At 44.2% G+C, this 23,980-nt stretch overlaps 2 protein-coding genes across 8 annotated transcripts in view; one reads left to right on the top strand and one right to left on the bottom strand.

Annotated features, from left to right (window-relative positions):
• LOC113842766 (uncharacterized) overlaps window positions 1–23,980 on the bottom strand; it is a 66,037-nt gene that overhangs the window by 39,701 nt on the left and 2,356 nt on the right. For 3 of the 7 annotated variants that reach the window (XR_003495467.3, XR_011807724.1, XM_072034986.1), the window contains 3 exons: window positions 23,849–23,938; window positions 23,291–23,357; window positions 22,499–22,644 (listed from right to left, as the gene is read on the bottom strand). The exons of 1 other annotated variant lie outside the window; for it this stretch is intronic. Coding sequence is in view for 3 of the 6 variants with exons in the window: in XM_072034986.1 (XP_071891087.1) it covers window positions 22,635–22,644; window positions 23,291–23,357; window positions 23,849–23,938 (167 nt within the window). In the remaining 3 variants the exon portion in view is untranslated. Of the gene's footprint in view, window positions 1–5,269; window positions 5,481–22,498; window positions 22,645–23,290; window positions 23,358–23,848; window positions 23,939–23,980 lie in introns of those variants that run through there. 3 more of the 7 variants (XM_072034983.1, XM_072034984.1, XR_011807725.1) reach the window with 2 other exon arrangements.
• On the top strand, window positions 3,082–21,433 carry RIPK1 (receptor interacting serine/threonine kinase 1). Its single transcript, XM_038174838.2, has 11 exons — window positions 3,082–3,233; window positions 4,499–4,652; window positions 5,139–5,276; window positions 7,606–7,834; window positions 8,979–9,128; window positions 10,288–10,364; window positions 13,161–13,251; window positions 15,088–15,651; window positions 16,656–16,724; window positions 19,988–20,140; window positions 20,494–21,433. The coding sequence occupies exons 1-11, from the start codon at window positions 3,082–3,084 to the stop codon at window positions 20,778–20,780; spliced, it is 2,064 nt and encodes a 687-aa protein (XP_038030766.2). The 3' UTR covers window positions 20,781–21,433.

Genomic DNA, 23,980 nt, shown 5'->3' with positions numbered 1-23,980 from the left:
ATATTATCTAATGCAAAGCTCAGAAGGAAAAAAAAATAGTAACAAAGAAACCCAGAAGGAAAAGGCTGTCCAAAATAGTTTGCAATGTTTGGGATTGGCAACAGAAGACCAGAACTGCTTGACCTTCCCATGGCTGTGAGAGACACCACGTCTGGATTTACTTTGCTTTATTTTACTGACAAACATCCCAGGTTTGCTGGACCTCCAAAGTCCTTCACAGCCGAGGAGGAATCCTACCCAGGAGATGGCCAGCTCGGAGTTAAATGAACCCCTCTGTGGGCACTGTGTTTCCTCCAGCTCTCCAGCAGCACTGGGGCCACACTTTCCAGCAGGACACCAGCTCCTGGACCGCTGGATCCATCCCATCCCCAGACTTTGCCCTCCACTCTGGGAAGGCAAACGCAAGCTGAGGGCTGCCTCCCGACACGGATGTGCACCACAGCACCCTCAGGGCACCGTGAGGAGCAGAGCAATCCCTTGGGGCTGGAAGTATCGTGACAAATCCACCGCCAAGCACCACCACCGCCACCAGCAGCAGCAGCACCGCCGCCCAAGCCACCTCCTCCGCTTCCGAGCAGGCGCAGCAGCGGCGGGGCCGGGGCCGCTGGCGGAGCCGGGAGGGCCGAGAGCTGCTCCCACGGCCCTTGTGGGGGGCTCGGCCGGGACCAGAGGCGTCCCACGGCCACGGTGAGACACGGGGGGACCGGGGAAGGGGGAGCCGGGCCGGCCGCCCTCAGCCGCGGCCACCCCGCTGAGGGGGCCCCGGGCGAGGCGGAGCGCGGGAGCCGTGAGGGGGGCGGGCGGCGGCGAGCCCCGGCAGGCGGAACTGGGCGGCGGGGGAGGCTGAAATTTGGCCCCGGCAGTGCGGGGAAGGCTGAAACTTGGCCCTCTCTGTGCAAAAATCTCCCCCTTCGTGTCCCCGGAGTTGCGGCCGTGGGGTCTGGGGGTGCTGACAGCTCGAGGAGGGGCTGCGGGGAGCCGTCCCGCTTCCTCCTCCCGGCACCAGCCTCGGCGATTTCGCTTTTGCTTCCATTTTCCTGCCCCGTGCACCCCAATCTCAGCGGCTCCGGGCTCGGTGCCCGTCCATCTCCCGCTGCCATCCACCCCCTCCACCACAAGCACAACTCCCCCCCGTAGCGCACCTCGCTGTGAACGAAGCTCAGCACGCCAAAATTGCCACAGATAACGCAACTTGGATCCAGTGCTTTAAAGGGAGACCCCCCAAAATAAGAAACAAGATGTTGGGCTGGGTCACATTAAGGTCTCATTGCTGAATCCAGGCCTTTGTAGCAGTCACACCTACCCCACCAGCACAGCAGCTGGTGGCATTTCACCAAGAGAGCCAAAGGACCGGCACCAGGAGCTGCTGGGGACATAAGGGCTCACCTGTGCGAGCAGCAGTGGGTGTTCTTGGCAGTATTTGACTAGCTGTAAAGCAATAAAAAATCTCCCATAATAAATGTTAGGCAGAGCTGAGCTTACCTTCTTAGTAAATGAACGCTGCCATGTCCTCAGTCCTGTGCTCTCGAGGCAGGCTAGCATCCCAGCAAAACAAAATCTGCATCCTTTCTAAGCCAGGAAAGCCAAATAAGAAAGCTTTTTTGTCCTTTTAAAGCTTATTCTTCCCAGTTTCGGCTTGTCAGTATCGAACTGGCCAGCCAACATCCTAATCTGCACATTAGCATCTCTCTGCCCTCCAGCACCTGCTTTTTACAAACCCTTTTGCTACTTCCTTACTTCCCAGCCTCCAAAAAGAGGCTGTAATAATTGGGCTGCAGCTGGTGTTCATAACAACATTAAAAAGATCTTTGCAATTAGAGGTTTTAAGATACAAGTGCATAGTTGTTAGCAGTAAGTTGTTGGTCTGCAATATTTGGGAAGCCCTTTTTGACACTATTTAGAGAGCTTTTAATTACCTGAAGGAGATAATCTACTGCTGCTGACAGGGGCACTCGGGAATAATGCTTTTGTTATATCCATGTCATAGCCACCCAAAAGAAATGGAGACTAAACAACTGCTGTAGCCTCTTAGGAGTTTGCTTTTTGTCAGAAAACCTTTTCTTTCCACAACATAAAGTGTTTAAGGTAAGAGTTCAGTGATGAAGAAGCAGAGCTAGCAGTTTGCACCTGTGCTAGCAATGCAGCTTGCTGATGCATGCCAAAGGCACAGGTTTGTGCAGCCTTCTTTTAAGGTTTTACCTCCTGAGAGACACGCCAGGCAAGAGAACGCCACAGCTTTAACAAAAGCTTAAAATTACTCTGGCATCCCTCAGGGATGATTTACCTACCCACTTCAAGGCTACCCAAATTCACAGTATTTTCCTGTTAATGTGCTTAGGAGTTACTGCAAGCCTTCATAATTTCTTCATCCCTTTTCCTTTTTTTTTGGGGGGGTAGAGTGTTGCCTCATTTCCCCACCACAGTCCTTCCCAGCTTTCATGTCCTTAAGTTCAGGCAGCTGGGAAAATAATTTCTCCACTTTCACCCTCCAGAGAAACCATTTCCTTGTTTTAAGCTTCAAGCAAACTTCTGAAAGCTGGACTTGCAAAGATGCCTAAAATGTAGCTTAGAGTTTAACAAGTATCTAGGCACCAGACAGACCCATGTTCAGGCAATTTAGAAAACAAGAACCTATTGGAATTGTTACATACTGCCTGCCTTTGGAGCTGTGGCCCTTGTTTCTCTGGTTTTCATTTTTTCCAAGCATGAAGTATAAGGACAGTAACAACCTGCTGCATATTCTATGGATAAGAACCATTTATTAACAGCCCTTGGAGATCCTCAGGTGAAGAAATGGTTTCACATCATTTTAACATGACTCTAGTGGGTAGACAGAATAAATCATTGTGATCTTTGGGACCGATCCTATGAGAGGAAAAACAGCCTCTAGTTTCACACTGAGGCCCTTTGTAACACAGCTAGTTTGGAAGGGTCACGAGAGTAGATTCTAATGTCTCCCACCTTACACAGACACTTAGTGGAACAGCTAAACGCGGAGTAATGACACTTGCTTTTCTTCCTTTATGCAGGTCCAGAAGCACTAGGATACTTCCTTTCGTTTAAGTTGCTAAGACTGCAAACATGTCACTGGATGACATCCACATGAGCACCCGGGATTTGCTTGAAAAACAACAGTTAGATGCTGGAGGATGTGGAACAATTTCTCTATGCTTTCACAGAAAACATGGATACGTAGTATTAAAAACCGTGTACACAGGACCCCAGCGCACCGAGTGAGTTACTGATCTTGGTTCTCATCTTTATATTTCAGTCTAAGGAAACCTCTACATTCAATGCAGATAATTCTAAATACAAGATTATAATTTTAGATCTTTGGATCCTGAAGGTATTGTATGTGGGGAAAATGTTGTCAATACTGTACTAGCAGCTGTTCTGCAAGTTTTCATTTTCCCCTCACGAGCCAACTTCTCTAGAGTTTTAATTCATCGTTGCAGTGAAGTTCCTGTTTTCGTTTGCAAGGTGAGCACTGCTGTGAATTGTTAGGGAGGGGAACCCTTACACACCTAGGTAAATTCAGCAACTCAGCAGGCACCTTACTTGCAAACTTGCTGATCTATTTCCAATATAGCTGTCCAAATGTAGATGTTCACTAGGAAATAAACACACACGGGCCATCAGCAGGACTCCAAACCTATGTTTATAGTACCAAGAATGTAAATTAAGCTCACTGATTTAATTCAGGGATTAAATTAGCTGTGGATTTCAATGGATTCACATCACTTTCAAGCTCTACCACCTCACCATCACAACTATCCTAAAACTCTCCCTCGAGTCTTCCACGAGAGAGAGACAAGAACCCACGTTCTTCTAGCTTGTGTTATGATAAATAAATTAGGTTTTTATTTTGCCAGTGGAAAGCAAATTAAGAGATTCCAGTAGTTTGCAGACTGCACTGATGTAAAACAGATCAGCCTGCCAGGCCCCTAAGTATTTTATTCCTTAAAGTCTTGAATCAAAAGCCTTAAGCAAACATCTAAATGAGCCTAAAGCAAACAAAACAACCACCTCCTCTAGCACTGCAGAGGAAGTGTGAGTAGATTCCCCTGCAATAAATCCATTTTGGAAGTGAACATGAACAGCAGCCCTTCAGGAAAGCGGCCTGGGTAGTTTCCTGTACAAGAGGCAGCAGAGTGTGCCTTGATCCTCCTTGTGCAAAGGTTCTTCCAGCCCTGCCCTGCCCCGATCCCACCTCAGCTCAGGGACATGCCACCAGCAATGCACTTACAAAAAACCATGCTTATTCACTTTCTAGAAAGCATGCCTTAACATCAGGCTGTGCTAACAGTCGTTGCACAAGGCATTTGAGAGAGAACATAGCCTGACATGAACAAGGCTGTTGCAGTTTAAAACAACAGAAGTTATGGATCATCTTAGAGTGGCTCGGGGGAGGCTGTCAGCTTGGGCCGTGATTTTGGGTACGAATCCACAGCATTTTTGCTTTATCTAGCCTACGTTCAGTGTAATTGCTGTTTTGCAGATACAATGCTTCCCTCCTCGAAGAAGGCAGGATTATGCGCAAACTACAGCATGACCGTGTGGTAAAACTACTGGGTATAGTTTTGGAAGATGGAAATTACTCACTTGTGATGGAGTATGTGGACCGGGGGAACATGATGAAAGTGCTACAGAAGGTGAACTGTGAATTGCTTCATCCCTGATGCTCCTCCGAGTTGATAATATGTTTGAAAGGGTCAGGATGTTGCTGCTGTCTCCAAAGGATGCAGTCATTTTAGTTTCTAATTCTTTCTGTATTAAGGGGCCAGTTTCACTCTGCCTTCTCTAGAGATGGCAGATTATAAAAGCAGAGGACAGCTATGGCTTTCCTGTGCATCACAGAGGAGGAGACCGCAGTTGTAGGTTCAGAGTTATGGGAGTGTATTTTTTAGAAATATTTCAAGACTCTGCTAAAAAAGAATGCTTTTGTAAATATGGAGAGACTCCAGAATTATATTAATGCAAGAATTTAGATCTGAGAAGGACCTTGGTTCTTTTTATTAGCCTGGCTTGAACAGAGGTACTCAGGGGACTGAGAAACAAACTCGTTTAAGGACTGTTTTCTGATTTGATGGTTGTAGTAGCATTTTGTAATAGATGGCATTTCTTGTTCCTTATTTTAGCTCTCCATACCTTTGTCAGTGAAAGGCCGTTTTGTGCTGGAGATCATAGAAGGAATGCTTTATCTACATGAGCAAGGCTTAGTCCACAAAGACCTAAAACCAGAAAACATCCTTGTGGATGCAGACTTCCACATTAAGGTATGTGTGAGAAAGTAAATGGAGAATGCTGATGATTTGGGGTGAAGAACCCAGTTTCTCTGCTTTTGCTTAGTATTCCTGGATGGTAGATGAACTCCTCTGTAGTCCAGTGAGCTATTGCTAAGAGAGTGTTAGCAGTGGATCCCTGAAATATGACGACCTGTACAAGCTCTGCACCTGAGATTTGCATGATCTTCCTCCTATCTGTGGAAAAAAAAAAATCACTAGGGGTATTAAAAAAGAAAGAATAATATTATTGAGAATTAGTGAACTACAAATAATGAAACAGCTATAAAGAAAAAACTAAGCCCACAGACTGAAACTAAATGTCTTAAAGATCATGCCTTTTGTCCTTTATTACTGTAATTTATCCTCCTGCCTTTACTTCATTCTTTTTATTCCATTCCTTCTTTTGTCTATTATCTTTTCCTCTTTTGTCTCCCTCTTTTTTCCTTTAGTCATCGTATTTAAATGACAGCCAGCAGCTACAAAAAAAAAAAAAAAAAAAGGCAGCAGGAAGCTACTACAAAGAATGAGTTACAAGCCTGTTCCAAAGTCCTTCTATTAACTTCAGTGGGCTTTTGGACCAAGACACATACATATAGAGCCTCCTGCTGAATAAACCTGAGTAGAATTTGCAGCAGTCCTCATCAAACGTCCTGGTCAAGGTGAGTTGCTGAAATGATCACCCCATTGCAATAGGAAAATACCGAATAAAGTGCTGTGAAGAATATTCTATCACCTTTTATTTCTCATGTGCAAATTACTGAGAAGTAATTAGACAAGGTTAAGAAAGTAGAAAGCCACAGTGCAGCATGAGCAGCTTGCAGCTGTATTAGGTTTTGACCAAAACAAAAGACAAAACAAATAACAGCAACAAATCATCACTTCATTATCTGCCTTAATTGTAAATTTGGTTGGTTTGGGGAGCTTGCTTTTATGGACAGGAGCAAATTAGTCTGCCATCACACTGGAAGACAAACAGAACTGGAACCCAGGATCAAATTCAGAATCAGATCAGGCTTCTTTAAGCAGTTGGATCAAAAGACTCATGTAAGGCAGCTGTTGTATGATCTATCTACTCAAATGTGTCCAACAGTGCCAACACTTATAAGGGGAACCAGCTGTTCTATGAAACTGCAAATGTAGGAAGATGTAAATTGTATTTTCCTGTCACATTAGGCCTCTCACTTTTAGACACAAACTCAGACTCCTGCTTTGTCAGCAGGTTGTAACTTAGAATTCCCTTTTCTTCTGAATATATCACTTCTAAATTTAGCCAAAAGCATCAGAAGCTACAGACCACCAATAAGCTAGTTAGAGGCAACAAGAGAGAGAGAAAAGAAGTGAAGCAATGTGTCGCTCCAGTTGTATCTGGAATGATTGGGTTACACAGCCAGATGAGTCTAACAGCTTTCTGCAGCCAGGAGAGGCAGTCCTGATTTCTTCCACTTGTCTTCTCCTGTTCCCTCGCATCAGCACTGGTGCTAATTGGACCACCCTGCCCCAGTACAATTTAGGAAGCCAAACCACCAGGTTACAATTTATGTTTTTGGCAGTCCTACCCTTCTGCTGGAGAGCACTTGGTTAAGCAAGTTGGTTGAGTGCTTTGTGCTAGGTCTTCTTGGGTCAGTGCTTCAGGAGAAGCCAAGGGAGCACATGAGAGGAGGCTGTGGGAAAAGGAAGGAAGGATTGCTTTCTTCACCACCAGCCATTAGTCTAACTGTTGTAAAACAGCACACTTATGTTTCAGTAACATCCCCTTGTCAAGAACACAGCACCCAGATACGCTGGCTTTAACTTATTTCATGCTATCCTTCTCCATGTTTCTTGCAGCATACACATCACAGAATTTTTGATCCTCTTCCTCACCCTTTCTGTACAAAGGTCTCAGGAGGTCACGTTAAATGGAAATAGAAAGGGCCTTGCAGGAGGAGGGGATGATACACACCCTTCTCATAGATTATTTCTGAACCTCAGCTGCTTCTTTTGTGGGTCTTCTGTTCTGCCATGAGTACCACAAAGCAGCTCTTGAACATCATTTTCGCTTCAAGCAAAAACAACTTTTTCCCCTTACATTGTGCCATTGCTCCACATGGTGTTACGTTAATAGTGAAGGTTCAGCCTAACCGTTCCCAGTTGGCAGTGATACTTTATTTAGGGGAAAAAAAAGGCAAACATTATTTTCCTTTCTCCTAATGAAACTCTGCAAAAATGCAATTTTTAGGTAAGTTACTACCTACTACAGTTACAAAATAGAGCACTGCATGAAATACTTCTTTATGTACTTGTCATCACAGCACTGGCTCTGACACATCTCATTTTTCAGATTGCAGATCTTGGTGTTGCTTGCTTTAAGAACTGGAGCCGGCTGACCAAAGAAGAGACCACCCGACAGAAGAAAATCAAGAGCGCTTCCCAGAATAACGCTGGCACGCTTTTCTACATGGCCCCAGAGCACTTACGGAGTGTTAACGTAAAACCTGATGAGAAGTCAGATATTTACAGCTTTGGCATAGTAATGTGGGCGATTTTTGCTAACAAAGAGCCATATGAGCGTAAGTTACTTGCAAAAAAAACTGGATCACAAAATTAAGTTGGAAATGCTAAGTGTTTAAAGTTACAAAATTAAGATTAGTGGATTATAACACTTATGCCCAAGAACAGCCCATGTTTGGCATCTGATGGCCACTTTTAAGTATTGGTTGCATCAGTTCTCTTAAGTGTGGTCAGGAACATCTCAGTTGTACTTGAAATGCAGGCACGAGTCCAAGTCTGAACAAAGTCTATTCACATCCACTTGGTCCACATATAAGCCTGCGTTTGGTTGTGGAAGTTGGACAAACCTTGGGCAGGCCGGGATGGAAACTTTGATGTGTATGCTATTTGCTAACATGGGCTGGTCACATGTGCTTTTTTTCTTTTAAGGGGAATGTCCACGCTGCCAGTTACTGCTTCTCAGCTGTGTGGTGCTAATTTCCTAACACGCATACATAGAACCATTAAGGTTAGAAAAGCCCTCCAAGATCACCTGGTGCAACCATCCCCCTACTACCAATGTCACCACTAATCCATGTCCCCAAGCACCACGTCCAACCTTTCCTTGAACACCCCCAGGGATGGTGACTCCACCTCCTCCTTGAGCAACCCATCCCAATGCCTGACTGCTCTTTCTGAGAAGAAATGTCTCCTTATTTCCAACCTGAACCTCCCCTGGAGCAACTTGAGGCCATTCCCTCTTGTCCTAGATGTCCTACATGGACTCCTACAGAAAAGTAGGAGCAGACCATGGAATTCCAGAGTAATTTGCGTTTGCTGTTTTGAAAGGATTCATTTTTGCTAGCTGGCTAAACACTGCCTATGTGGCAATCTTTGTGTTCTGACCTAAAACAGAGCATAACTGAGATTCAGTTCTAGAAATCTACATCTGTCACCCTTACTTGCACGGAGCATGTCTTATGCATAAAAATCAATCTATTAGTCTTAAAATAAATCTCTAATGTATTGTAATTAAGACCCTGGATTCACATTTACAAATGTGAGAGATTTGTATCTGTAATTCAGGCGTCTTTTCTTTGAAAGATTTACATATCCAGAAATAGACAGGCTGCTGCTTCACTATTCCTTTTACCTACAGAGATGTGACTTTGGGGGATAGCAAAATAGGTGATTACAATCTGATATGAAATGTTAATTTTTCAGACGGTATAAATGAAGCTCAGATTTGCTTCGGCATCATGAATGGAAATAGACCGGACATAGAAGAGATCATCGAGAAATGTCCAATGGAGATTATTGACTTAATGAAACAATGCTGGGACCAAGAGGCAGAGAAACGGCCTACCTTTGCAGGTAAGACATTGCTTTGGGATTATTTTTGGTACATGTCCACTAGTAGTTCATAATGCAGCAAAACAAACTTGAGTGTTTTCTTCTTGATATAGCTTTATTTTCAAAGCAAAAATTGATATCAGCTTACGTGCCCAGTAAAGTCTGTTCCCTGTAAAATTAGCATCTTGTCCAACATGTACAAATTTGAGGAACCCTAATGACTGGATGGAGCTAAGACACTTTATGCATGATGATAATTTGTCTTTGACAATATATTACCTTCCTTCTGAAGCTTGCAAATAAAAAAAAAAAGAGCTAATAGGATGGAACATAGTACGTCTTGGGTACAACTGAGAAAATATCCCATCAAAAATTGCTTCAAAAGCTGTCCCAGATTAGCCTGCCATTAGCAACGCAACAGCTTGTGACTAATCATCCTTGTGTGTGTCAGATCCCAAAACAATCAAAGTATGTTAAAGTCTTAACTGAATGGTCCAGGGAAGGAGACTAAGAGCACTCATCAAATATAAGCCAATGTTCCTTATCTCCTTTTGCCCTTTCTCTCTGCCTCAGTAGTCCCCCCAAAAAAAAGAAAAACGACATATGACAGGAAACAGAGATTTTGATTTAGAACAAGCGCTTCAAGAGCTTCCTATACAACAGGTCAATATTCCTAGGACATGTGTATACCAGGAGGAACAAATCAACTATTTCCATATTTAACCTGCAATTATCTACTGCTAATGGATGGATTTTGTGGTTGTGCTGGGTGTCTCGGTTTGTTTTTCCCTTAAGCAAAACGCTAATATTTACCTTGTTTATAGATTTTCAGTAATTCCATCTTTAGCAGAGGTAGGGCAGCTGCTTGTTAAATACCTGAATACAACTGAATGTATTCTGTTTCTTAAAACATGGTATTTTGTCTTTTGGCGAGTCAAGTCCAGGGCAGGTGCTGTCAGCCACAGGTCATAAACAGAGCATTTTCACCCTAAAAAGCAGTATGACGACTAAAAAAAATCATCATGTGAACATAGATTTCAAGTGTGTGTATCATTTTCCCATTGGTATTTCTGACTTGATAGAAGCCTTTATTCAACCCTTCTCCATCAAAATCATTGACAGTATAAATCACTTACTTTCCACTGAAAACCACTTTCACCTAGTTCTCTTCTTTTTACAGAAATTAGTAAAACATACAAGCCATTCTACTATCAAAATATAGGAAAAAATATTGAAGAAGATCTGAAGAAGATAAAAGTGAGTAACATCCTAAATATTTCAAAGTGCCAGTTTCCTAACATCCCTGTGCCTCATCCCCAGTTATGGCCAGATTCTGCCACGCTCTCATCATCCCTGACGAACCTGATTTCCTTCTGTGATAAATTGGATGGGGCTGTGAATGAGGGGAGAGCAGCGTATGGCATTTACCCGAACTTTAGGAAGATTTTCAACACTGTCTCCTGAAATATTCTTGTGTCCAAGTTCGGATGTTACCATCTGGATGGGTAGACAACCAGATGGGTTAAAAATGGGTTAGATGGTGAGGCTCAGAGGGCAGTGGCTAATGGGTCCTACTTCACATCAGCCAGTCACTATCCTTAGAGGTTTTTCAGGACCCAGCTGGACAAAGTCCTAAGCTACCCAGTCTGATCCCATGTACAATCCTGTTTTGAGCAGGAGGTGGAACTGGAGGCCTCCAGGGGCCCATTCTCACCTGAATGACTCTCTGATAATACAAGACTTTGGAAAAGCTTCTACCATGTCCAGGAAGTCTCACTGATAGAATTAAATATTATTCCCAGAGATTCAGAAGTAATAGAATCTGAATTAGAGTAAGAATAAAAACTCTGTACATTCATGCTAGTGTTTTTTTTGTTTGTTTGTTTTTTGTTTTTTTTTTAAGGCATGTAATTTTGTGTTGCGTTCAGGCAGCATGGAGTGATTCCTAGCCTGCTTGAGACCAGGAGCAATACCACAGCAATAAAATTAATGCCCCCTGGTTTTAGCTGAAATCAGTTATTTTTCCTTTGTATTTAAGTTGGTCTCTCTTCCTTTTCTGGCTTTAGGTTTACAACTTACAATACAAAGAATGATTTCTGGACTGAGAAATAAGAGAATATGAACGTCTTTAATATTGGTTGATTACAGAATCTTTTTATCACAGATTTTATCAATTCACTTGATTTAGTAGTACTGACAGCTATCAGCAAGGACTCCTAGAATTAGGGTTTAATCTTTGCAGTAAAACAAGGCTCAGACTCATGACATATATCCAGTTATTTTAACAAAAAACAACTTCCTTTGTGAAACCATTCATTTACAGTTTTGTTTTTTTAAAGTGCTTCCTTCTATCAACAAGTCCTTAATTGTGGAAATGAAAGGTTCTGGTTTAGAGAACATGTGGTAATTATGAAGCACAGTCAACTGTTCAACAAAATGATACAACTTTGCAAAATTAAATTCATTGGACAAATCTCCTGGACTGATCTGACTGAACTAACTCATGATGTGAACTACATGTCCAGTTTATGACAGCGGCCCCAAATCAGGATTAGTGCCAATTACACTGGCTACATTAGCTCTCTGCAAATATTCCTCCTGCATCAGAGGGGCCAAAGGACTATTTAGAAATCGGGTTATGAGTCTCAGGAGGGAAAGCGTCCCTTCATATCAGACCACACAGGTGAGGGGCACAGAACCTGAATAGCATCCAAGCAAGTCTGTGGTGAGCTGCTAGTACAGCTTCATTAAGAACAAGAGTTGGAGGGTTTGGGGCAAAGCGTTTTTCCACTCCTGCACTAGTGATGGTGGAAGCAAGAGCCTACAGCCCCCTAACTAAAATGGCCACAGAATCCCAGAGTGGTTGAGGTTGGAGGGGACAGCTGGAGAGCATTTGGTCCAGCCCCCTGCTCAAGCAGGCCCCATGTCCTTTTCTGCAAAGCTGCTTTCAAGCCAGCCAGCTCCCAGTATGTGTTGGTACATGGGGTTGTTCCTCCCCAGGTGCACAACTTACCCCCCCCTTCATTGAGCTTCATGAGATTCCTGTCAGCCAGTTTCTCCAACCTCTTGAGGTCCCTCTGGATGATGGCTTTGAACCTAGTATCAACGCCTGGGGTACACGGCTAGTTACCAGCCTCCAGCTGGACTTCTATTCAGTTACTCAAGTAAAATCTAAGTACCTAAGGTTGTAATGAGATTTAGAACATCGTCTTTTGCTTTGGGAAGAAAATAAAACTGTGGGAAGAGATTAGCGGTTGTCAGTTTTTAATCCGACAACGTACTTCTTGGGTTTAAGTTTCATTAGAAAATAAAAGGCATCTTAAAAAAAATATTTTACTAGTAAGATGCACTAAGAGAAAGTGAGAAACCATTTTTCCAGGTTAAAAAAAAAATCCAGTGAAGTCTGAGTAATGGGAACATCAAAAGAGTAAGACAGGAGTGGATTTTGCCTTCACTCTGGCATAGCTAAGGATTTGCAGAGGGGAAATTGTACTGTATCTTTCTGAATATGTCCTCTGAACTCATTATTCCTGATACTCTCAGGAACAGTAAAAGTCAGTATGGCAATAAATGAACGTAACCCTCCATCTGCCTCTTTCCTGTAGATGAATATATTTGCTATACAGGGATCCAGAAAAGAGGGTGCCTATTTGCTACCTTTACCTCAGCACCCTCCTCTCCCTGAGACTGCTTGCAGAAAGGCTAGCTATTAAGCCCAAGACAGACAATCCACAACCACTCCGTATGGATTAAGCTCATACTCACATAGGTAAGGGCTTGGCCAACTCAGAGGGTCATATCCTGCAGCTGCATTACAGTTCTTCCTCCCTTCACTGAAGATAAGGTGTTAAGGTTTTGCCCATCTGTAGCAAAACTGTGGATATTTTCTGCTAGGCTGTGCTCTCTGTTAAGGGCTTGGCATCTCTCCCCGCAGACTCATGAAATCTGTTCACCCAGGTCTCTTTACTACACACATGTACTGTTCCCTACCCTACAGGTACTCACTTTGATTAAGCTTGCATCTATAATTTGATTGTATGTTTTTATGTGTAGAAAGTGTGGCCGGAGCCAAACGAATTGCTGCAGAGGATGCAATCCCTTCAGATAGATGCTGTAGCAGAAGATCCCAGTAATGGTCAAATAGGTAAGTGTTCCTGGTCACTTCCTAGCCTAACATCATGCCATGTGCTCTGCTGAAAATAAAATTGGGTCCACGTACGATGTAAGTAATCTTACCGTTAAGTGGTTATGGAGAGATTCAATTATGCAGCACTTCAGAGAGAATTGTAATCACTGCCAAGATTAAATTTGCTCCCAGGCTCCCCAAAGTCATATTCACTCTTTCAGAATTTTCAGCATCTTCAGTTTGAAACCTTTTTTTTTTTTTCCACTGGCTTGTGCTTCTCTCTTCCATGCTGAGAAATGTATTTAACATTAACATTTTTCAATTGTCAATATGGTAATTACTTTTCATAGACGCTCTTTCTTCCCATCCTTTTAACAAACTTAATGCTTGTTCTATAGGCTTCAGTTCCACAAATTTTCCTTTTTCCCAGTCCAGCCTTTCTTACAAATGATCTGAATACAAGCAGGACACGTAATTATAAGATACTGCTTTATTTATGACCTTGCTGTCCCTAGAGTCTCCCCGTGGAGCACTAATAGATAAGTTCTCTCCTTTCTCTGGTATTTTCTGTCAAATCTGGGATAAGCTGCATGTTTCACGGAGCTATCTCACTAACATGTTATGACATGTTTACTTGTGTGGTAGCATACTTGGAATTAGTTTACCAAAGTATCTTAATGGCAAGGGAAATAAGATCGTATTTGCAGCACTGATTTATAAGCAACAATATAAAATTGAGTAGAAAGAAAAAATGCTAATTTTGCTCACACAATTTAAAGACAATATTAAACTAATAATTTTGACCTATAACATGCAACCGATCAATCTTCCCCAAGGTTAGGCTTGCCATAACAGATCTTTAGGATTAATGGATTGAGTAGGGCAGCCCTATTGCTATATTTTTTAATCCGTATAGTTACATCCCTAGCAAGAATAATCACATACAAACACAGATTACAGATGCTTTTAAGTATAGAAGGTTTTTTGTGTGAATTCCCTAGTTCACAAAACCCTAGGTCACTGACATAACCTGAGCTAACAAGAAGCATGTGTACTTTATTCCAAGCTTACAGTGATCTGTGCAAGTGTGCGCTTTGGGCAGCACACAACATTTCCTAGACAAACGTGAAGCTTTGAGAACTTGAAGCAATTAACTATAGCCTTGCCCTTAAAAAACACAAGGACAAGAAGTGCAGAATTTTACATTTTTGTCTAGTCTGTTGCAGTACAATCTGGTTCATCGCTCAGTCTAATTCGGGACTGAAGGAGAGCTTCCTTCGATAGCAAGAATGAGTTTGAAAGATGACAGACTATTTTCGCTGGTAGGCGTTACTTGTAAAAATGCATTCTTTGAGACTATGAAGAACCAACTAGACAAAATAAAAAAGGATTAATCCTGAAATACCCAGAGGGGATTTTTGCGTAATCACTTGCAGATGTGACCTTAGTGACAAATTATTTATGCTTTATGAAGTAATACCAATTACAGTGGGTCCTATTTTCCATCTTGTTATGCTCCAGTCTTGCACTGATCAAATACCAGCTGATACAGTGAGGACTCGGTTGGAAACCAGACCCTACAAAAACCTCCAGGAATTTCTTGTTTCAGTGGTTGAGAAGCTGGTGTCAATATAAGCAGAGTAACACAGCAAGTCCAGATGCCTCTTTCCTAGATATAAGTCTGTAGTACTTCCCACTAAAGGCATTATATAAAGCAGTTTATGCTGGAAGTGATGCTGCATTTTCACCTTTTATGAATTACCGTAACATTAAAAGTAGATCCTAGTGTCATCACAACAGGTTATACCCTTACATTAGGACATATCTCAAATATTTAATTTTCCTCCCTTTCAGATCAGCCTAATTCTCTACACAGCTCCCAGGGCCCCGTGACCAGCGAGGTTAACGAAGCCCAGTTCGCTGCCTCCTCTGAGAACCAGCCTGTTGAGAGCTGCGAGACCTCGTTTACGGCCCCTGACAATCTAGAAAGAAAACTCCAGCGGGAATACAACTACCACATACACGGCAGCTGGATGGATAAGCCAGGAGTAGCAGGAGTTCGCCAAGTGGTATACACCCCTGAAATGAGAGAGGAAGAAAGGAGACGAAGAGTTTCCCACGATCCGTTTGCAAAGATGTCTTCTGCTCCTCAGCAGAGCGAACTGTACCCAAGAGCTGAAAACATGGGATCAAACACTAATCCTTATTTTTGGCCACAAGCACCCGCAACGCCAGCACGGGGAAATTTTGATATTTTTTATGGGCCAAACCCTAAAAATCTCCTACCAGGAAACCCAGAGGATCCACAATCAGCCGGTACCTTTAGCCTGAGCAAAACTCCTGTGCCTGAATCTGGCACAAGCCTGCATTCACAGACCAACATAAATAGGTATCCAAAGACTGCAGACATAGACACAGGTGAGAGTCCCCCTCCTTACAACTCCTGGGTTCCTGAAAACACATTTTTTCTTCTAAAAATGACGTGGCAAAGATGGTTTTGTAGTCTGTGCAACACCTGCTTATTGCTACCAGCTTATCTGTGTGATAGGTTCTCTGTGTACTTGAAATACCTCCAGGTTGCTAAAATGCTCCAGTTTTAACTTCATTTTGCTTGATTTCACTGATCTCAGGCTGTTCACTTCAACTGAATAATTTCTAAGCCATCAGTACGATAGAGAAGCATCAGACCCAATGCCTAACTCTTCAGCTACCAACTTAACAGCGGACAACAGATAATGCTGCAGCTGCTGCCAAAGCCAAGAACTAATCACACTAGAAAAGCAAAGAAATACTTCTGACTCACCGAATGTAACATTCATACCATAGGCTGCATGTGCAAAAAAAATGAATATATTTCATATATCTCATATATTTGTAGCATTTAAGAAAATACATTTTTTTAAAAAGCTTGATTTGCAGCAAGTTAAGGGACTCCTGAGTTCAGGGAGCCAAAAAGGAGCTAAGGCTCCTGACTGGTTTCTCCAGAGAGCTCTACCGGGTGCTAATGGCAGACTTCTCGTAGTGTTTGCTAGCGAGCTGTGGAGTAGAAAGGTACAGAGGCAATGGGAACTTCTTGGTTTGGAATTTGCAGATTCGAATAGCTGATAGGAGGCAGCAAAATCCATAACTACATTGTGATTGTGCACTGCCGTCTCAGAGCCAGGTGGTCAAACACCCCCGTGGAATCCCATGCTCCTCACTGGGATCCAAGGATCGTTACGGTCATTAGTCCCTGAGCAAAATCATGATAAGGGTGGCGCTTTAACTAGAGCTATTCAAGGAGGTGCAGTCCTGTTCAGTAAAAAAGCCTTCTTGTCTTTTTGTGCTTAAGAGCACTATGCACTCAGACAATTCAAGTCACGTTCAAGTTCTTGTGCTTTTTTATGTATATAATGATTTTGGCATTTTCACCATCTGTTTAGGTAATGATTCCACTTCTTTCTCAAGGGGAACTTTTGCGTATTATCCTCCCATACCTCAGTTACCCAGAGGTAAGTGCTGTAGCCTTTATCTGTCTTGGTAACCACCAGGGTAGGCATTGCATCCTGACTTTCTGGCAAGGAAAAATAAATATCAGGATCTTGAAATAATTTGTTTTTGCTTTATATCTCTAAATGTAAGAGAAGTTGTCACACGCCAAGGTGATGGGCTCCAGGGCAGGTGCATTGCCACAGTGTAGCCAGGGGTTGTGGTGTGCAGGGGCATTCCTGCATGGAGGCAGGCTCTGGGAGCCTCCTTTAGGCCCCTCTCTACAAGAAGGACATGGAGGTGCTTGAGCAAGTCCAGAGAAGGGCGACGAAGCTGGTGAGGGGTCTGGAGAAGAAGTCCTACGAGGAGTGGCTGAGGGAGCTGGGCTTGTTCAGCCTGGAGAAAAGGAGGCTCAGGGGTGACCTTATTGCTCTCTACAGATACCTTAAAGGAGGCTGTAGTGAGGTGGGGGTTGGCCTGTTCTCCCACGTGCCTGGTGACAGGACGAGGGGGAATGGGCTAAAGTTGTGCCAGGGGAGTTTTAGGTTGGATGTTAGGAAGAACTTCTTTACTGAAAGGGTTGTGAGGCATTGGAACAGGCTGCCCAGGGAGGTGGTGGAGTCACCATCCCTGGAGGTCTTTAAAAGATGTTTAGATGTAGAGCTGAGTGATATGGTTTAGTGGGGACTGTTAGTGTTAGGTCAGAGGTTGGACTCGATGATCTTGAGGTCTCTTCCAACCTAGACGATTCTGTGATTGTCAGCACCCGGCAGCCCTTCCAAGGGTGGCTGACGATGCTTGGGTGGGGCCAGGAGCAGCAGCCACTCCCACATCCAGGGCAGTTTAGTTTAGTAACCCATTCAGGATGAAGCAGGCAGGGAGTGGCATAGCAGCACGCACGGGAAACTGGGAAACTCGGAAGGCGGGCCGCTTTATTCTCTTCTGGGAGCGCGCGGGGAACTCGGAAGGCGGGCCGCTTTATTCTCTTCTGGAAGCACGTGGGAAACTCTGAAGGCGGGCCGCTTTATTCTCTTCTGGGAGCCTTCCACTGAAACCAGAATGTTTTTCACCTGCTGCATCTGCTGCATCTGCCGAGATGATGCTGAAACCCAAGTGGAGCCTCCCCAGGTGGATGCCTCCCCCCAAACAGACCTCACAAGCACCGAAGGAGCTGCCCAGGACCTCGGTTCCAGGGAACAGCAGGATCTGGAAGCCCCCCGAGGGCCTGAAGGCAGAGGTGGGTGTCAAGGACACATGTGCGCCCAGCTGGATGAGCTTTTAAAGCAGATGGCTCTGCTACTGGAGAAGCTCATCAGACAGCATAGCATCCAGGAATCTCATTGGAAGAGCGACGAGCTGCATTACGCTCAACACGTGTCAGTGCAACAGCAGCACCTTGAGGCCGGGCGAGGAGAAGGTAAGTTTGCTTCCAGCCCTAACTGACTCACAAGACAGGGGAGAAAGGACCCTCATCTCTGCTCAAAGTAGGAATCGTCATTTCCCCCTTGCTTGAAGGGCTTCTGCACAACAGATGTGATGCTCTAGGGCTGGTAGAAACCTTGGGAAGGGCAGCTGTACAGAGCTGGCCCAATAACCACCCGCATCAGATCCAGCACCTCAAAGAAGGCACAGAGGGTGTTAGCAATCAGAGGCTCCTTGCTGAGGCACTGAGGCCACCCAGTCTCTCCAGAGAGGTTTGCTGCCTGCCTGGGGTCCGCAGGCCTTTGTGATGTTACGAAGAGGCTACACCAAGCCTGGTGGGGCCAGAAGACTGCCCCCAAGCCCTGCTCCTTCATGCAGGAGCAGATGAGGCTGCAACAGACTCCATAATATCAAAAGGAACTTCGTGTCCCTCAGAAAGGTGCTGAGGGGATCGGGAGTGCAAGTAGTGTTCTCCTCTATCCTCCCAGTTGGTGACTGGGATCCAAGGAGATGAAGATGAATGGACCAAGTGAATGAATGAATGGCTGCGTGGCCAGCACCGTGCTCAAGGTTTTGGGTGCTACGATCTTGGACGCGCTTTTGAGAGACCAGGAATGATGAGACAGGACGGGGCATGCCTAAACAGGTGGGGCAAGCGTGCTGGGCAGCGAGCTGGCTGGGCTTGTGAGCAGGGCTTCACACAAGATTCAGGGGAAGGGGATGCACCTCTGAGTGATGGAAGCCAACCTGGGAACAGCGTCACTTCAGGAAGCAATGGGGAAATCCTTGTGGGCTGTCCCAAAGGGTTCCTCTGAAGAGGTGATGTGACTGGTAGCCCAGCTGAAGAGCCTCTACACCAATGCACCCAGCAAAGGAAACGAGCTGGAGGAGTTGGAAACCGCGCTGCAATTTGAAAACTGTGAGCTAATTGCTGTCATGGACACGTGGTGGGGCAGGTCACATCACCAGGACACCAGGAGAGCTGGAATAGCTGGCTATGGGCTTTTCAGAAGAGCAGGCAGGGAAGGAGGGGCAGGGGCGTTGCCTTTAATGTTAGGGAAGGGATTGATTGCGAAAAGCTGCCTCTGAGAAACAGCCCCAGACAGGCTGAGAGCCTCCAGGTAAAAGACCTGGTGGGTGGGATCCCCTGGGACACTGTGCTGAAGGAGAAAGGAGCTGAACAGAGCTGGCAGCTCCTGAAGGATGCTTTGCTTAAAGCGCACAACTCTCCATCCCCCTCTATGAGACAGTGAGCAGGGAGGGGAGGAAACCAGGATGGCTGAGCAAGGACCTGGTGCCCAGACTGAGGTGTGAGAAGGAAACGCACAGGTGGTGGAAGCAGGGACGTGTGGCCTGGGAAGAGCACAGGGCTGCAGTCAGGATGTGCAGGGATGGGACTGAGCTTGGAAGGGACGCTAAGGGTAACAGGAAGGGATTCCACAGGTACATTGGCCAGAAGAGAAAGGCCCTGGCACAGGCTGCCCAGAGGAGTTGTGAATGCCCCATCCCTGGAGGTGTCCAAGGCCAGGCTGGATGGGGCTTTGGGCAACCTGGGCTAGTGGGTGGCATCCCTGCCCATGGCAGATGATCTTCAAGGTCCCTTCCAACCCGGCAGGTATGGCTTGGTTACGGTGCTTTGCCATGGCAAAGAGTAGGATTGGCTTTCACTAAAGCACAGCATCCCTCTGCATAATGGCAGCATGCTCACACTTTCCAGTAAGTAGCTGTTTCCATGTTAAATACACTGAAACACTTAATCATTTCCCTGAGCAGCAGGACCTTCCTCCGCACCCTTCGTGTTACTTCCTGACCTTTTGAACCATATGCAGTTGTTTACAAAATTATTTTAACTTCTCTCACACAGAAGATTCAATCAAATACAGCATAAGTAACAGCTCCGGAATTCAGATCGGGTCCAACAATTACATGAAGATCGAAGAGCAAAACCAACACATCAGCACCTCTCCTGTTACTACAGAAGCATCTTACAGTTACTTTGAATCACAGGGTATATTTGGTAAGAGAAATATCTCGGTTGATTATCCCCTCGTAGTTATCTCTGAATCATTCATTTTGGAAGCTATGAAAGCAGTACAACTTTCTCCCTCTGCAGCTTGAAAAAATAACCGTCTAGATCCTTTACTGTGTTGAAACTACATCAGCACAGTACTTTGGAGTGTATAAAGCAAGTAAAGGCTTGTGGCAATACTGTTCTGCAATACCACCTACCTCCTTTGTCCTGTAGCTTCATGACACACCAGATGCCAGTGGCATGATGCAGATGCTACAAATAAGTTGGAAAGGGCAGTTGAGATGGCAAGGGGAGTAGAAAAATATATTTATGCCCTTTTCTTTTTTCCCCTCCTTCAGACAACAACACTGTCCTGACCGACAATCATCTGAACCTGGTGAGAGAAAAGTTGGCCAGACAGTGGAAGCACTGTGCTCGTAAACTGGGCTTCTCCGATCCCGAGATCGATGAAATCGATCACGACTACGAACGAGATGGACTAAAGGAAAAAGTTTACCAAATGCTGCTTAAGTGGGGCATGAGGGAAGGCTCCAAAGGTGCTACAGTTGGAAAGCTTGCCAAAGCCCTCTTCGGCTGCCAAAGACTGGATCTCCTTACTAGTTTGATGCAAATGAACGAGGAATAAGTTGACTGAGAACCAGGGGAAAAAGTGAGGCTATTTTTTCCTGAAGACTTTGCAATAACAAATCGCTCCAAACAGATTTGGAAGCTTTTTGCACAGACTTTTCCTTTTGGAACAGACTTTTCTGCCAAACAGTTTTCAGTGAATACCTCCTGTAACTCACAAAGTTGCTGTCAAGATAATTAGGTCTTGCCAGTGATAAAATTTTCCTTCATGGAAATGGAATTTTGAAACAAACAATCATGCCAATTCAAAACAAACAGTAATAGCAATCCAAGGAAAATTCATTATACAAAATTCCTAGTCTGTCTTGAAACACGATGGTACCTTTGTTCCGTTCTGAAGAGCATGCATTATTTCAGCAGAACTTATGCATCAGTTATGAATGTGAAAGACAGACTCACTTTTTGAAAGACTTGGACAGAAAGCAAAATCAACTCTTAAAATTTGGCAGTTCTTAAAGCCTACTACTTCTAATTGCTATAAGTAAATGTGTTATTATTTTAAAGTCTTTTAAGTCTTTATTTTAAAGTCTTTTAATAATGTTTATTAAATGTATATGTCTAGAATTATGTTGAACAGTACCGTGAATAAAAGCAAAAAGTGATTTTTGGTTGAAAAAGTGTGTAATTAATAAAATATTCTCCTTTCAAGGATTAATATTGCACTTGATTTTACACTGCTTGGTAGAGAAAATTTTACAAGATTAGTCTCTGGTCTGCTTTATGAAATAGTGGGGAAAAAAAAGAAATTAAATCATTGTGCAATCCAAAATAAAAGCTTGGGACATGTGAGGGATTTGGGAACGTTCCTGGGTGCTGAGGTTAACTGGCAAAGAGTAGCTTGCTGCCAGGATTCAAACTCATTTAATACCCAAAATACCGTGGCATGCTCAGGACTCATTTAAGCAAGGGTTATTTCACAGTGCTGAAGTTGTGTTGGGGAGCCCTGGAAGAGCTCTGTAGCGCAGGCGATGGTGCCCCAGTGCCTGGGAATGTTCCTCATCACTCTTAAATTACTAGTACTGACACAACCTCAGTGTGCAAGATCTGTGAAAGAATTACTGAGCTGTAAGCCTTTACGCACTAAGAATAATTATGCCAAAATCTTTCTATAAATCACAGAACTGTAGGGGTTGGAAGGCACCTTGAAAGATCATCGGGTCCAACCCCCTACCAAAGCAGGTTCCCTACAGCAGGTTGCCCAGGTAGGTGTCCAGACGGGCCTTGAATATCTCCAGAGAAGGAGACCCCACAACCTCCCTAGGCAGCCTGTTCCAGTGCTCCGTCACCCTCACCATGAAGAAGTTCTTTCGCACGTTGGTGTGGAACTTCCTGTGCTCCATTTTGTGGCCACTGCCCCTTGTCCTGTCCCCACAAACCACTGAAAAGAGGTTGGCCAAATCCCTCTGTCTCCCACACCTCAGGTACACGGAAGGATGATACCCCTCATTTCCACCAAGCCTACAAACATCTCCATGCAGACTTTTTGGACCAGGTCTTCTTGCTGTGCAAAAAGCAAGAAGTGCTCATATAGTAACCACCAGCAACTACCATATTAATCCACAAAACAAACTGCAGACCAGATCTAAAGAGCTCATTTGTGCTTGTAACATTGGTTTTGCTGCATCACTACATCCATTCCCTACACACCATTTGCTTTTCAAAGTCTCACATACCCATATAGTCATAATTTATATCATATTTTATTTTTTCCTTAGAAGATCCTTGTCTTACTGGGTACACAGAATGAACGGTGAGCATTTAATAGGCATAGACTGAGTACTTCGTTTTCTCTTTATTAATGAAAGCACGCCTGGACCTCATGTTCTGAAGTAACAGCACTAGTGCTCCGAGTTCAGGTCACACTGTGGACAGCAACACAGAATCAGAAAAGCGAGAGCCAGAGGAAGTCTTCCAGTACACTGCTTACAGAACTAAATGACAGAAGAAAATTCAGCTCCCCGGGAAGAAAAGAGCAGCTAAGAACTCTCCGGAATTTTCATTGCTTCCAGAAGAGCTGCTGAACACCACCAAGGAATAGTATGGGATAGCAAACTCAAAGAGTTCCTCAATGTGCCAGTTTCCTGAGGAGAGGTAATACTTGAGGACTTGGCCTCTGACTGATCAAGTGGCTTTAAAGAAACTGCTCTACTTTTCTCTGCATTCGGTTTTTCATCATTATACTCCAACAAATGAAGACCTTACAAATTCAAAATAATTTGGCCTTGGAGGCTCGTGAAAAATGAAGCATCTCTGAGACTCTGAAACATGCACATGTACATGGTCAGAGGGAACTACAGAGAAACAAAGCAGAAAAGATCATCCATTGCAAGCAGGGCCACACATGAACTCACTGGCACCGTGGAGTGCTTTATTCCCTGGATCCTAATACGCTCTAGGCATTCCCCCTCCCCCCCCGTAGAGATTAGGATGGGGAAGGGACAGAGTGCTCCTTGCAACATGTCAGGTTTCCCTCCCAGCATACCAGCAATCAGCTGACTGGCAACTTACCTGTTCCTCACTGCAAAATGGCATCTAGGGAAAGTGCAACTTTCACGCTCTATCCTTAAAACAGCCCCTGGGAAGCAGGGTAGTAGTAAGTTATGACCTAAACAGAGTCTAGAGGCTGCCTTTCTGCTGGAGGAAGTATTGCCTACAAGTGAAATGACTTTATGCTGGGTTTCCCTCCCCTCTCCCACTCATTTGCAACAATATATAGGTTATTGCCTTTTATCTCTCTAGCAGTTTCCTCATCTCTGTAGTACTGACACTAACTTCTGCCAGAACTTAGATGCGATAGGATAATAAGCATTAAAGCTTACAGAGCTCAGAGATTCTTGATGAGAGTTGTTTGAGACAAAAATCCACAGTAATCACCTTAGCAAGCCAGTAAGTAATACTGCTTAGGTTTTGAACCACAGGTTGCAATTCCTGTGCATCACACACATATCTCAAGTCGAGAGAGCAGCACGAGAAGGGATATCTGGGTCACTGAGTTCACGAGTTATTAATACAAAGAGATTCATATCTCTTCCACAAACGTAACAAGAATGATCTTCTAAACGTTACCTTTGTCCCCTGCGAGGAAGAAGCTGTTGCTGCTTTTGTAGTATAATATCAGGAGCCATCTCAGATCTGTGCAATTGAAATGCCCTGGATCTGAATAAAAAATCATACTAAGACTTCGCATAGATTTATAGG

This window comes from Anas platyrhynchos, chromosome 2 (genome assembly GCF_047663525.1).
Source record: "Anas platyrhynchos isolate ZD024472 breed Pekin duck chromosome 2, IASCAAS_PekinDuck_T2T, whole genome shotgun sequence".
NCBI classification, from domain to species: Eukaryota; Metazoa; Chordata; class Aves; order Anseriformes; family Anatidae; genus Anas; species Anas platyrhynchos.
This window is presented reverse-complemented; position numbering and strand designations above follow the sequence as displayed.

What these genes read in the sequence shown, in the direction of transcription:
- RIPK1 (XM_038174838.2), top strand. Translation starts at nt 3,082, where the DNA reads ATGTCACTGGATGACATCCACATGAGCACCCGGGATTTGCTTGAAAAA. An exon ending in GAAACGGCCTACCTTTGCAG is followed by an intron (nt 9,129 to 10,287) that starts GTAAGACATTGC and finishes TTCTTTTTACAG; the next exon opens with AAATTAGTAAAACATACAAG. An exon ending in CATACCTCAGTTACCCAGAG is followed by an intron (nt 16,725 to 19,987) that starts GTAAGTGCTGTA and finishes TCTCTCACACAG; the next exon opens with AAGATTCAATCAAATACAGC.